Below are 14,010 nucleotides of genomic sequence, written 5' to 3'. Positions count from 1 at the left end.
AGTTTCGAGAAGGGAAATCCAGAGAGAAAATCTCTCTTTAAAGGATTTCCCTTCCCCCTACAACGCTCACCTGGCATGACGTCATGCCGTAATTTCTCCACTAGTGAGAAGTGAGCAGTGTGAGCACGCGCACATCAATGTGCCTGCTGGCACTGCAGTCCGGAAAAAAACTGACCACCTGTGCCAGGGCCCAAAACAGAGCCCGATAGAGACCCGTTTTGAGGCCCCCTTTAAAAAAGCTGCCAGTGCTCAGCACGGCTGAGACCCGGCCCACTTGAAGCCCTGGGAGTATGGATAGTGGTTTCACAGGGAGGGGGACAGATCATGCCAGCTGTTGGCCTGGCTGCTTAAAAGGGAAGACCACCCCCACTGAATGATCCAGACTGAACCATTGCAGCGGGCCAATGTGGGATAAATTCCTTTTTGAGGGAACACCTGGCAGGAGTGTAGGGGGAGCCCGCAACTGACTCGCTAGGTGACACGATGGCCTTCTTGGACCGGGTGGCTGGTCCCAGGTTTACGGAAGGCCAGAGGGACTAATTGGAGGGGGAGATACGAGTGGAGGAAGTGTCGGCAGCCATACAAGATATGGCCTGCGGTAGATGCCCTGACCCTGGGGTACTCCCGGAGAAGTATCATCAGGCCTACTCGGCTTTACTTATCCCTCCTACTGAAGACGTCGCCGGAGACTAGGTGTTGGGGTGAATTACCTCTGTCTGTGCGAGATGCCCTAACTGTAATGACCCCTAAGCCTAACAAAGACCCGAAGGACCCGGGGTCCTTTAGTTTAGATCGTTGTTATTGTTGGGAGTAGACCCGAAAATACTCTTGAAGCTGCTAGTGACACAGCGCGGCTACGGCGGCTTGTAACTCACCTGGTTAATGAGGACCATCACATATGCATTCACATTTATATTTTCGTTATTTTCTGAGTCTTCAAATTGGAACACGTGTTGCTCAAACATTGTCTGCATTATAGGCAGGGCTTTAAGTGGGCTGGGTCTCACTGATGCTGAGAACCGGCCGTTTTTTAAAGGGGGCCTTGAAACGTGTCTCTATCGTGCTCCGTTTTGTGCCCGTGAACAGGCATTCGGTGTTTTTTCTGGACTGCAGTGACAGCAGGCACATCGATGTGCGCTGCTCACACTGCTCACTTCTCACTAGTGGAGAAGATAGCGCATGGAGTCATGCCACACGAGCGTTTTAGGGGCAGAGAAATCCTTTAAAGGGAGTCATTAGGTCTCACTGCGAACCGATCGCGAAGCAATCGTCGCTGCGAGACTCTATTGTAATCATTTCTGCTTCCAAGGAGTCAAGGGAGACAGGAGACAAGTGATGTGCACGCGCGCGTAAACGGATCAGGTCACGCGCGCTTCCTGTCTCCCATGGCTCCTTGGAAGCAGACACACACGCACGCACACACACACATACAGACCCCGCCGCCGCCGCGCATACACACACTCACACACATACATAACCCGCCGCCGTGCATACACACACGCACGCACACACATAGAGAACCACCCCCCGCTGCGCATACACACACGCACGCACACACACACACACAGAGAGAATCCCCCCCGCAGCCGCGCAGACACACACACACACACACACACACACACACACACACACACACACACACACACACACACACACACAGAACCCCCCGGCGCTTACACACACACATCCCCTACCCCGCCTCGGCGTGTCTTCTCATCACAGCTTGCGCAGGGACAGCCAACGCGCACGGCGACGGCGTCTTCTGCGCTACAACCGTGGTTTCGGTTTCGCAGCCTATCCTTGCCATTGGCTGTACTGCCGCCAACCGGCACTTGATTAGCTGCAGAGCAGTTACGCAGCTTTGTCCCTGCTTCTTGAAGAGTTCCCCGAGCAAGCAGTACGGATTCTTCTGGTATGTTGGTGTGTTGGACCCATCTGCGGGTGTTAAAATAAACATTCTTTTGTATTGACAAAAACAAGGCGTAAATGTTTACAAGTACTGCATACTTTCATTGTTTTGCAGTTTTGTTACTATCGTTTATTTTCTGTCACTGCTGGCACGTTTCTGTACCCGCTCTGTTCGTTTCGTTAATTTGAAGTAGCTATGGCAAAAGATGTCGCATGGCGGTAGCAGACTGCTCCTGCCTCGTATGCCGCTTGTTTTAAATTAGGATTACATTTTACATCAACCGATCACACACTTCACACAGAATGACGGCGCTTAACGGAAGCGAAATAAGCCGCAATTTTTAAACCCATCATGCCGTTAATCACATTGCTTTGCTGCATTATAACACTGCCACCTCAAAAACCGGGACATGAGCTAAATTTCCCGGAGACAACCAGGAAAGCTGACGAAAACCAAGACTGTCCCGGGAGTACCGGTCACCCTAGCTTTGAAGGGATTTTTCCTCCGCCCCGGCCTGGCGTCAGCTCATACCTGTATTGTGTGTTGTTTGCCAGCGGTGAGTAGCAAATGCCGCTGAAGTCCGGGTCATTCAGGCAGGTCGTGCTGTCCCCCACTCTCATGAGGTACTGCTGTAGAGTGCCGGCCGTTGCGCCACCACCGAGGGCCGTACAGTTGGGGACTGCAAACCGCGCTACGATGTCTCCAACGGTCAGTGCATCCAGTTTACATGACAGTAAAACGTGCACAGGTTTCTCGGTTTAAGATGAAAGCAAATAAGTGAAGCTAAACGCCGACACCATTACCTTCTCCCTTTATAGGTTCCCAAGGTGAGTGGGAGGTCTGCTAGGACGAACAGGAGTATTCGTAATCAGGCACAGAGTAAAATTCTTTAATATAACTTTCTCCGGTGCTCCATTACAGTATTTTTCTGAGAATCAGTTGGAACTTAATACTTGTTTTACTTCATTATCAGTGGCATTGGACTACAAGTCCCAGTTTGCTCCGAGGTGGCAAAAATGTCACTATTGGTGACGTCCTGCGCAGGAGGTGGAGGGAGCAGTGGGGGACACTGGTGTTGGTGCTGTCTATAGACAGTCAGAAGCAGCGGAGGGAGACAGGCAGCGGCGGCTGAAAAGAGCGCAAGCAGGGGTGGTCCAGGGCCTGTGAAAGCAGCGGGGGACAGCGGGTCACGGGGTGGTTTCAAAGAACGCGGATTGCGCTGAGTATCTCTGTGGGGGCTGCTTTTAACTATTGTCGCTCCAAACACCGCCAGGGTTCTGTGTGTTACTAAGGACACAAGTCATCACCGGGTGGCACTAGCACCATTAGAGACCCGTGGCCCCTGACACTCTAAGAGCCCGGGTTACTACAGGATCTTCTGTCACTACTGGGGCATCAATATTTGGCACCAATGCTGGGACCCATGTACATATTCTAAGAGCATCTTGTTTAATTCCGGGTCCCTTTATTTTGTTGTTGGATTTTCCCAAAGGTATCTTGTTTAGCCCTATTTCGAATTGTGTCCCCCATTGCTTCCATTCTTGTTTCTTTCCCAGGAGCCCTTATCAGGATTTTTGAAGTGGCTCTTGTTCAATTTTTTGGAGGTGGCACTTGTTCCGGTGCCGGATTTACGGGGCCCCTACTTACCTGTAAGGACCCCACTGGTATTTCTTCGGCCTAAAGGCCATTCCTCCTCGTAGAATACATAGGAGGAGCCTCCTCTCCAGGTAATGTGTGGCCAGGAACCACAGGAAGAAGAGGGGGCACCATGTCTTTGCCAAGCCCAGGCAAGAGACGGATGGACACTGATGTCAAACTGTATCCTTCCATAACAGCAAAGCTGCTCAGCTGTTCCATTGGGGCTGGGTTACTCTCTGTTCCTCTTGTCAACCAAACCAGAAGGGATAGGTGATAATGATGGGTCTTCCAGCCTCTTCCACATGCATACACTACAAACGTACTACTCTGGTTCACCAGTACCCCCTGTGAACCATTAGAACTGCCCTTTAATGTAGTGGCTCTCTTTTCTTTTTAAATGTACGAAAATTGAATCACGGATACTTCTTTTTTTACATTTTTTTTATTATTTCAACGTGTTTTATTAGCAAGTTTTTTTAAACATACATAGTACAGTAATAGCGTTGGCAGTGCTTCGCGGACGCCCTTAGGGTTACAACAGGCTTGGCGGGCTTCATGGTGGAGCATATATCACATAATCGATAGTATAGGCTCTTTACATATATTTGTCGGTATATGGAGTAGAGGCTTCAGCTAGATATGTTGTCTTTGACTTTTGTTGGGGTGCCCTCTTTTTTGCACTGGGAAATTGTGGTACTCCATAGCTGTCAGACTCTGCTGTTGCCACTCAGTGATGGTTTTAAAGTCAATTGATTGCGCCCCCACTCATTCCCACCACACCTTTCCACAGTAACGTTATTGTTTTGGGACTCATACCATCTACTTCCTGATGATACGAGACTATGTTTATGAGCTGTAGGCATCTGGTGCCATATATTTAAGTGTCTTATATTGCCCACAAGTGTGTTGGTATTGGGGTCGTGCACATCCCTGTCTGTTCCAAGCACCGTGCAAGTAGTATCCTAGAAAGATAGAATGTTCCTTCTGTAACGAAAAGGGGTCCTTTGTGTATCCTCAGCCTTCCTTGTGTTCAGCTTTGCATGTTTTGTTCTGTTCTGATTCACCCTGAAAATCGAGAAGATTATCTTTTTCATCGTCATAGATCCAATATAAATACACAAAACAAATTTAGGTGAGAGGGCACTTTCAGCTATGCCCCTCCCCCAACGGCGTAATTTTGAAACGTCTCTGCGTCTAACGCTGCTGGCCCAAGAGGTTATTTACATTATGTAAAGACCGTACCTGTACAGGGGGGAGGGGAGGGGTGGTAACGTTGGAAGATAAATATTGTTATATACGCAGCTGGTTTGTGTTTTGATAATTCCTCTAGTTACATAAAATAAAGCTCATTTGCATGGTAAGTGAGGTCTTTTGAGGGAAACATGAATTAAAAAAGCATTTACAATGCAATAGGTCTCACATTTGCGAGAGTTTAACATATTGGCATGGTAAATGAAAATGCATTCTATTTATGTTTTAAAAACCAACACATAAATAAAAGACATTGCCATTTACAATGTCAATAGCTCAAACTCTAACAACTGCGAGACCTATTGCATTTCAAATGCTTGTTTTCTCTCTGGATTTCCCTTCTCTTTTTGAAACTCAAGAGCAGCAACATTGTCGTGGTGTCACCAGGGCTTTAAGTGGAAGCTTTTTCAATATAATATACAAGCCATACTTGCTGCCTATTTATCTTATGCAACTAACAACCATTGACAAAGCCAATAGCCCTGGTTTGTTGTAGGTGTAATGTTACTTTTATTATATATCTAGATTCAATGACAGAAACAGCAAAATACAAGTGGGGCGGCACACTATGCTAAACACCGATTTTTAGCTTATGTGTTTTTAAGTCGCACCCTTAATAATGTCGGCCACGCCAGTTTGAGAGACACCCCCCCCCTCAGTTTTTTCATCCCACTTAAAGCCCAGATTATAGGCGTAGGGTTCCAAGAGACATACAGTTTTGATTTTTTTTAATTATTGTTCCATCCTAATCTCTCACGTAGACAAAGAAAAATATATTTTGAACTATAACACGGACAACATTCATAGGCCACAGAAGCGAGAATGTACATGATCATAAGTGATCGACCAATTGTCACCTTCAATAATGATAGTCTTCCACTTGTACTGGGTATTAAGAATGGCAAATCGACATTCATTAGGAATAAAGAAGGTATCAAGTACCCCCGCATATTTTGTTTGGGTAGCTTCTTGCAGTAACATTTTTGCCAAGAGCCCCTATTTGAACTACCTTCAACATATCTTCCGTTCCGATTACCCCCTGGATGACCTACAATTAAATTTCTCTTAAGAATGCCCAGATATATTAGTGGGGTATAGTTTATGTATACGTTCCTATATACAGAAATTGTACACATTTTATACCCATGTCTTCCCATTGCCTGGGGAATTAATTGTTCATGGTGTTTGGGATCCTGACAATATTTCACATGCAACTAAAATGGCTTGACATTGTGTGACTGTATGATTATATAATTAATTTGATTACAGTGTAATCAGTACTCCGACAGATCACTGTTTAACAAAAGCCATTACATACACAATAGCTTAGTACACCATGCTTATATCAGATTCAAGCTGCATAAAATGTACAGCTTCATGCTAGTTGTGCATTCACTTGTCCCACCCAATCTCTGTGTAACACGTGCTTCCTGTATTCATGTTAGCTCTGCAGTGGGTCTTATTGTACACTCTCCACGTCCATGCTCCACATTCTTGTGTCTATTAATGACAACCTACCTTTATATAACACTTCACATCAATATTGCTGTTTCTGTGTATTGTAAAATATGCCACTCTCAGGAGTGTGGATGGCTGGTCTGTTCCTGGTTGCAGGTCACAGCAGATGACATAGCAGCAGTTCTATTTCAAATCTCTCAGATGGCGGAGGAAGCATCTGAATCTGCACCTAACACCAAGCTGCAAAGCTATTGTTCTTTGAAATATTTTATCTTTAGTATGCAGGTGGTTATTTCTGTAAACAGGGTGCTTTTTTTTACATACTGACCTTGGCAAAACCTTATTGTTTTGTCTCCAGTATGGTGAAATTGAAATACAGACCATATTTCTTCCTTGTGACGTTAGAAGGAGTGAGCATGGTATTTCAATAACAAGTTGCTAACCTTTTTTTTTTTCCTTTTGAAGGCGGCGGGTGTTGCCAGCTTGTTCCTGGGGTGACTATGGGTGAGAAGAAGCCTGAGTCCCTGGATTTCGTGAAGGATTTCCAGGAATACCTGACACAGCAGACCCACCACGTAAACATGATCTCTGGTGCAGTCAGCGGTGAGAAGGAGGCGGAGCCGTTGCAGGGAGGTGTGTTATGGCAACACATATGGTACATTGGGGTTGGGCTCTTTCAAAATTGGTTAAGGGCAGTGCATGGGGGCGCGTTCCAATACTACAATAGGAGCCAGCGGGTTGTGGCTGCTACCTGCTAATAACTCACTGATCATTGAATAAATCGGGCACAAATACCATCCCCTCCTACTACTGCCTGCCACAGCCAACTAAAATCCACTGCTCAACAACCTACCTGCTAGTTAAGCGTCTGCTGTAGGCAGGGGAGTATGAGAGTTCCCTGCTTAACCACTGGTTAATGTGTATATGAAGGCAAATGTGCAGAGCTATGTCTACCTTGAATCATACCGCAATGTGATGGGAGCAGGCTCTTTAACTGTGGGATAGACTTCACTGCACGAGCTGTGCCAATACTGATATTGTGTTCCCTCTTTGTCGGGATACTGTCTGTAGCATTCCTAGCCTCCTGACAGAGTGTGGAGCATTGCGATGCCCTCTAAGACTTTTACAGGTTTGACCATCATTATCAACATCCATTTCTTTTTTTTCTTTTTTTTTTTTAAACATCTTCATTTGCATTTTTCCAAATATAAACAGTAGAGGGAAGGAAGAAAAGGGAGACGCAATACATGAGGGATAATGGCAAGACAAATACTGGTAAATTAATAGACATTGCTTCGTGTATATTATCAGCATTCATGCAGTGTGATGCAATTGTGTTCCCTTTATGTTAAGACAGACTGAGCCAGTGTTCCCAGTTTCTAAATGGGTGGTGTGGTGTTAGGGTGCACTGTGTCCTCCGACTCGGTTGCTAACCTTGGTTGCGTTGCTCTGCTGACAGCTGGGACAGACAGTGACCACAACGGGCTGGATCACCCGTCCGTTGAAGTTTCCCTCGATGAGCACTCCGGAGTGTTAGTGGACGGGTTCGAGAGGACGTTTGACGGGAAACTAAAATGTCGCTACTGCACCTACGCCAGCAAAGGGACTGCCCGCCTGATCGAACATATCCGAATCCACACAGGTGGGAGAGTTATTCTGCACTTTCCTGGCGCTGCTGCGGTCGTGATGTGCAGCTTGCTTGTTCTAGGCTCTGCTTGTGCATGCAGTCAGGCTATCTGTGTTACTGAATGTGTGTACCTCATGATCTCATTGTGCCTCGTTGTGTACTGCCTGTATTTCTCTGTTTTTGACTTGTGGTCTTGAGGAGAACAATGCTTTTCCAGCATGAATCTGATAGCAGATTCACATGCTTTCCATAATAATGCTACTTTGTTTTTAAATCTAGGATCATGGTCAAAGATATGATTAAAATAAGAAAAAAATACTAAATGGGCTTGGTTAGATTTGAGGTGAGGCCGCTTCAATGAATGGCACCATTCTGTTGTATGGAATGGAACCCTCTAGAGGTGTTCGACTCAGTGCCCTCTTAAGATTTATTTAGCTTCATATTTACTTTTCAGAATTTATCAGCTCTCATAAATGTGAGAAAAGGTCGTATTTTGGTTTGAGACTGTAGGCTTGGTTATCTATTGATTCGGAGCGTGGTGGTGAAGTGCTCTTGGGAAAGCTTGTCAAACATTAGGACTCCTCAAAAAAGAGCATTTTTACAGGTTATTGGTCCACAGAAATGGCAAAAGAACAGTACTTGTGATGAAATTTAGTTATGGCAAACATTAATGACAGAACCCAGGAATACATGATAACTGTTTCTTACCTTTTAAACCAACTGCCGCAATCACTGCCTCAAAATATTAAAATATGTGGCATTGGAGAGCCCCAAGGAAACCTCAAAATGCCACAAGGTGCACTGAAACCATGTTGGACATTGTGTACATCAAAATAAGGCTTGTGTCATGACAGCTTCAATTCTGAAATCAGTGTTGTATCCAAAAGAAGAGTCTGTACAAAATAAATTCCAGATTGAAGATTTGCCTTATCCTTTCTAGTTGGAAGCCAACAAAACACGAGAACAAAAGTAGATGACACAGAATTGTTAACATAGACATGTGAATGGCAGTAGAACAGACTAAACTATTACTGATGGCAGTTTTGAAGTAAGCAGACCTGTCACAGAGCAGCCCACTGTGTGTCCGCTGCCTCCGTTTTGAGTTCTTGCTCTTAACGGCAGAGGCAAATTACCCTGGGACAAAGAGTCTGAAAGTCATCTAGAAATCCCTCAGTTGTTTACCATGCCTCGGCCTTGCATTTCCGTGTTCCTGCGTTAGGCAGTTGGGATTGGGCTTTTAGAAGTGAGGTAATTTATACGAGACTCTGTCTGCTTCCTTGATGATCACCCTACAGTGACAGGTTAGGCAATGCTTAGTCAGGGTCCTAATCACTAAATGTTCCCTTTGAGGGGCATTCCTCCCGCAAAGCTTCCTCCACCTTCACTGCCACCAAAAATGGCAGTCCCACTGCAACTACTTCCCCAGGATCATCGTTGGGGAGAGGAGGCAAATAATATGAGCCTGATACCTATGCAAACATAGATATTGATGCAGGGAATGGTGTACTCTACAGGGACCTGTACACTTGCCTTTGATCTTGTACATACTCTGCTGCTTTTTGGATTGGTTCATGTTAAACAAGTACCATATACATACACAGAAACATACAGTTTCATGGATCTAATTCCTTGGCTTTAATTTTTTTTCATTTGAAATAGCGGTGCAACAAAAACTGGAGTCTCTCTACTTTCCAACAGTACTATAGAAAAACTGAGCGTCTTTCTCATGCTGGTCAAGTTTGTCGACAGAAAGTTCCAGTTTCCCGGGACAAAAATTCTGTCCATCCTTTTACTCATCAGCTCACTTATGCTATGTCTTTTTGGGACGCGCTTGAGGACAGTCTAACACGCTGATTGTGCTGTAAGCAGGAGCGCCTGGTAAAGGGCTCCTGTGACTTCGCATTTGCTCCTTTTAAAAGCACTTGCTTTAACATAAATTGTTTTTAACTTGCACAGAACTTGCTTTTAAACTGCTCGCTACCTACTTGGCTCGCCCTGCGCATTTTCCCCAGTCCACCACTGACTATTTAGTTTGAGTGGAGGGAAGCCTGACGCGCACACCGGAAGGGACTTACAACTTCGGGTGAATTCAGCAGTCTAGCAGCTGATCTCTCCCCCATAAAACCCACATGCCGGTCGCTATGAGCAGCGTACGTGCACAACGGGCGTGCCCAAGGCAAGCCCGTCGCGCCTGGACCAGGGCCATGCCCCCTGGCCCTTTTAAACCAGACTCTCACAGCAAGACATTAACTTACACTAGTAAGCAACTTAAACACATACTTGGCGCAAGCAAAGACAAACAGATCTGCCCTCGTTTTAACCTGGAGTCCTTGGCCACCCAGTCCACCGCCGGCTGCCCAAACTGCCCATTCACACTAGATACTGTGGACAGGTCTCCACCAACTCGCACTCACTCGCAGTCCATAAACCACAGAAAAATCCACTCGGCTCTCATAAATGCATGCTCCCCCCCCAAATACGAAATACTGAACCTCCTAGAAAACTACAAACTAGACCTTCTATTCATAACAGAAACCTGTGGTGACCCCTCCTCTGGGCCAGACTTCTGCACAGCAACTCCTGACGGCTGCTCCTCCTGCAGATTTGACAGAACTATCCAAACAAGCATTTACAATGCAACGGTTTCGCCTTTGCCAAAGTTAGAGCTATTGGCATTGTAAATGACAAAATTTTTATTTATGTGTTGGTTTTGAAAACAGATAAATAAATGGCATTGTCATTTACATTGCCAACAGCTTAATCTCTTGCAAATGTAAGACCTATTGTACCCTACTGGATTTCACTGAAGAAATTCAGAGTCTGGTCTGCAGGTGTCACGTGACAGACGGCCAATTGACAGCTGAGGGGGTTAAACCGTGCTGGGGTGGCACATTAAGGCGACGCTTGCTGTCCGTGCTTGTGAGGAGGTAGTGCACCTGTTGAGGGAGAGAGTGTGTTTGCATATGTGCGTGCATGCATGTGTGTGTGTGTGAATAAGCACTTCCAAGATTTAGTGGGACTAGAGTTTTTATCTACAAATCATTGTTTTCAGCTGTGTTCTAATGGAATCAAAACAACACTACACCCCCCATAATGCATAGTGTGATCACATAAAAGTACAGAACTGGAAAGAGTGTCCATAATGACCAGCTAGACGGTTGTCACCCTAAGAAGGATGTGCTTCAGTCTCCAGTGCCACGGGCGAGTGCAAGCACACACTGTGCTGGTGGAGAAGTAGAAGAAGTACAAGTGTCCATAGAAGAGAAGTAGAGGGGATGCACTCTCCACTCTCTATCCACTCTGCACTCCCTATGCACTCTCCACTCTGCACTCCCTATGCACTCTGCACTCCCTATGCACTCTCCACTCCCTATGCACTCTCCACTCCCTATGCACTCTCCACTCCCTATGCACTCTCCACTCCCTATGCACTCTCCACTCCCTATGCACTCTGCACTCCCTATGCACTCTGCACTCCCTATGCACTCTGCACTCCCTATGCACTCTGCACTCCCTATCCACTCTGCACTCCCTATCCACTCTCCACTCCCTATGCACTCTCCACTCTGCACTCCCTATGCACTCTGCACTCCCTATGCACTCTCCACTCTGCACTCCCTATGCACTCTCCACTCTGCACTCCCTATGCACTCTCCACTCACTATGCACTCTCCACTCCCTATGCACTCTCCACTCCCTATCCACTCTCCACACCCTATCCACTCTCCACTCCCTATCCACTCTCCACTCCCTATGCACTCCCTATGCACTCTCCACTCCCTATGCACTCTGCACTCCCTATGCACTCTCCACTCTGCACTCCCTATGCACTCTGCACTCCCTATGCACTCTCCACTCCCTATGCACTCTCCACTCCCTATCCACTCTGCACTCCCTATCCACTCTGCACTCCCTATCCACTCTGCACTCCCTATCCACTCTGCACTCCCTATCCACTCTGCACTCCCTATGCACTCTCCACTCTGCACTCCCTATGCACTCTGCACTCCCTATGCACTCTCCACTCTGCACTCCCTATGCACTCTCCACTCTGCACTCCCTATGCACTCTCCACTCACTATGCACTCTCCACTCTCCACTCCCTATGCACTCTCCACTCCCTATGCACTCTCCACTCCCTATCCACTCTCCACTCCCTATCCACTCTCCACTCCCTATCCACTCTGCACTCCCTATGCACTCCCGATGCACTCTCCACTCTCTATGCACTCTGCACTCCCTATGCACTCCCTATGCACTCTCCACTCCCTATGCACTCTGCACTCCCTATGCACTCTCCACTCCCTATGCACTCTGCACTCCCTATGCACTCTGCACTCCCTATGCACTCTGCACTCCCTATGCACTCTGCACTCCCTATGCACTCTGCACTCCCTATGCACTCTGCACTCCCTATGCACTCTGCACTCCCTATGCACTCTGCACTCCCTATGCACTCTGCACTCCCTATGCACTTTGCACTCCCTATGCACTCTGCACTCCCTATGCACTCTGCACTCTCCACTCCCTATGCACTCTCCACTCTGCACTCCCTATCCACTCCCTATCCACTCCGCACTCCCTATGCACTCTCCACTCTGCACTCCCTATGCACTCTCCACTCCCTATGCACTCTCCACTCTCCACTCCCTATGCACTCTCCACTCCCTATGCACTCTCCACTCCCTATGCACTCTCCACTCTGCACTCCCTATGCACTCTCCACTCCCTATGCACTCTCCACTCTGCACTCCCTATGCACTCTCCACTCCCTATGCACTCTGCACTCCCTATGCACTCTCCACTCCCTATGCACTCTCCACTCCCTATGCACTCTCCACTCCCTATGCACTCTCCACTCCCCACTCTGCACTCCCTATGCACTCTGCAGTCCCTATGCACTATGCACTCTCCACTCCCTATGCACTCTCCACTCCCTATGCACTCTCCACTCCCTATGCACTCTCCACTCCCTATGCACTCTCCACTCCCTATGCACTCTCCACTCCCTATGCACTCTCCACTCCCTATGCACTCTCCACTCCCTATGCACTCTCCACTCCCTATGCACTCTCCACTCCCTATGCACTCTCCACTCCCTATGCACTCTCCACTCTGCACTCTCTATGCACTCTCCACTCTCTATGCACTCTCCACTCTCTATGCACTCTCCACTCTCTATGCACTCTCCACTCTCTATGCACTCTCCACTCCCTATGCACTCTCCACTCCCTATGCACTCTCCATTCCCTATGCACTCTCCATTCCCTATGCACTCTGCACTCCCTATGCACTCTGCACTCCCTATGCACTCTGCACTCCCTCTGCACTCTGCACTCCCTATGCACTCTGCACTCCCTATGCACTCTGCACTCCCTATGCACTCTGCACTCCCTATGCACTCTGCACTCCCTATGCACTCTGCACTCCCTATGCACTCTCCACTCCCTATGCACTCTCCACTCCCTATGCACTCTCCACTCCCTATGCACTCTCCACTCCCTATGCACTCTCCACTCCCTATGCACTCTCCACTCCCTATGCACTCTCCACTCTCCACTCCCTATGCACTCTGCACTCTCCACTCCCTATGCACTCTGCACTCCCTATGCACTCTGCACTCCCTATGCACTCTGCACTCCCTATGCACTCTTCACTCCCTATGCACTCCCTATGCACTCTTCACTCCCTATGCACTCTCCACTCTGCACTCCCTATGCACTCTCCACTCCCTATGCACTCTCCACTCCCTATGCACTCTCCACTCCCTATGCACTCTCCACTCCCCACTCTGCACTCCCTATGCACTCTGCAGTCCCTATGCACTATGCACTCTCCACTCCCTATGCACTCTGCAGTCCCTATGCACTATGCACTCTCCACTCCCTATGCACTCTCCACTCCCTATGCACTCTCCACTCCCTATGCACTCTCCACTCCCTATGCACTCTCCACTCCCTATGCACTCTCCACTCCCTATGCACTCTCCACTCTGCACTCTCTATGCACTCTGCACTCTCTATGCACTCTCCATTCCCTATGCACTCTCCATTCCCTATGCACTCTGCACTCCCTATGCACTCTCCACTCCCTATGCACTCTCCACTCCCTATGCACTCTCCACTCC

At 47.6% G+C, this 14,010-nt stretch overlaps 2 protein-coding genes across 7 annotated transcripts in view; both read left to right on the top strand.

The window, feature by feature from the left end:
- Positions 1 to 14,010, top strand: part of IKZF5 (IKAROS family zinc finger 5) — a 98,916-nt gene that overhangs the window by 44,632 nt on the left and 40,274 nt on the right. For 5 of the 6 annotated variants that reach the window (XM_078643997.1, XM_078643999.1, XM_078644000.1 and 2 more), the window contains 2 exons: positions 6,722 to 6,889; positions 7,716 to 7,898. In XM_078643997.1, coding sequence (XP_078500123.1) covers positions 6,757 to 6,889; positions 7,716 to 7,898 — 316 coding nt within the window. In that variant the 5' untranslated portion in view covers positions 6,722 to 6,756. The remainder of the gene's footprint in view (positions 1 to 6,721; positions 6,890 to 7,715; positions 7,899 to 14,010) is intronic. The other variant, XM_078644003.1, reaches the window with a different exon arrangement.
- LOC144755257 (uncharacterized) overlaps positions 1 to 14,010 on the top strand; it is an 82,209-nt gene that overhangs the window by 57,483 nt on the left and 10,716 nt on the right. The window lies entirely within an intron of this gene.

Source organism: Lissotriton helveticus, chromosome 5_1, assembly GCF_964261635.1.
Source record: "Lissotriton helveticus chromosome 5_1, aLisHel1.1, whole genome shotgun sequence".
Lineage (NCBI taxonomy): Eukaryota > Metazoa > Chordata > Amphibia > Caudata > Salamandridae > Lissotriton > Lissotriton helveticus.
Note: the sequence above shows the minus strand (reverse complement) of the source record. Positions and strands in the feature narration are given on the sequence as shown.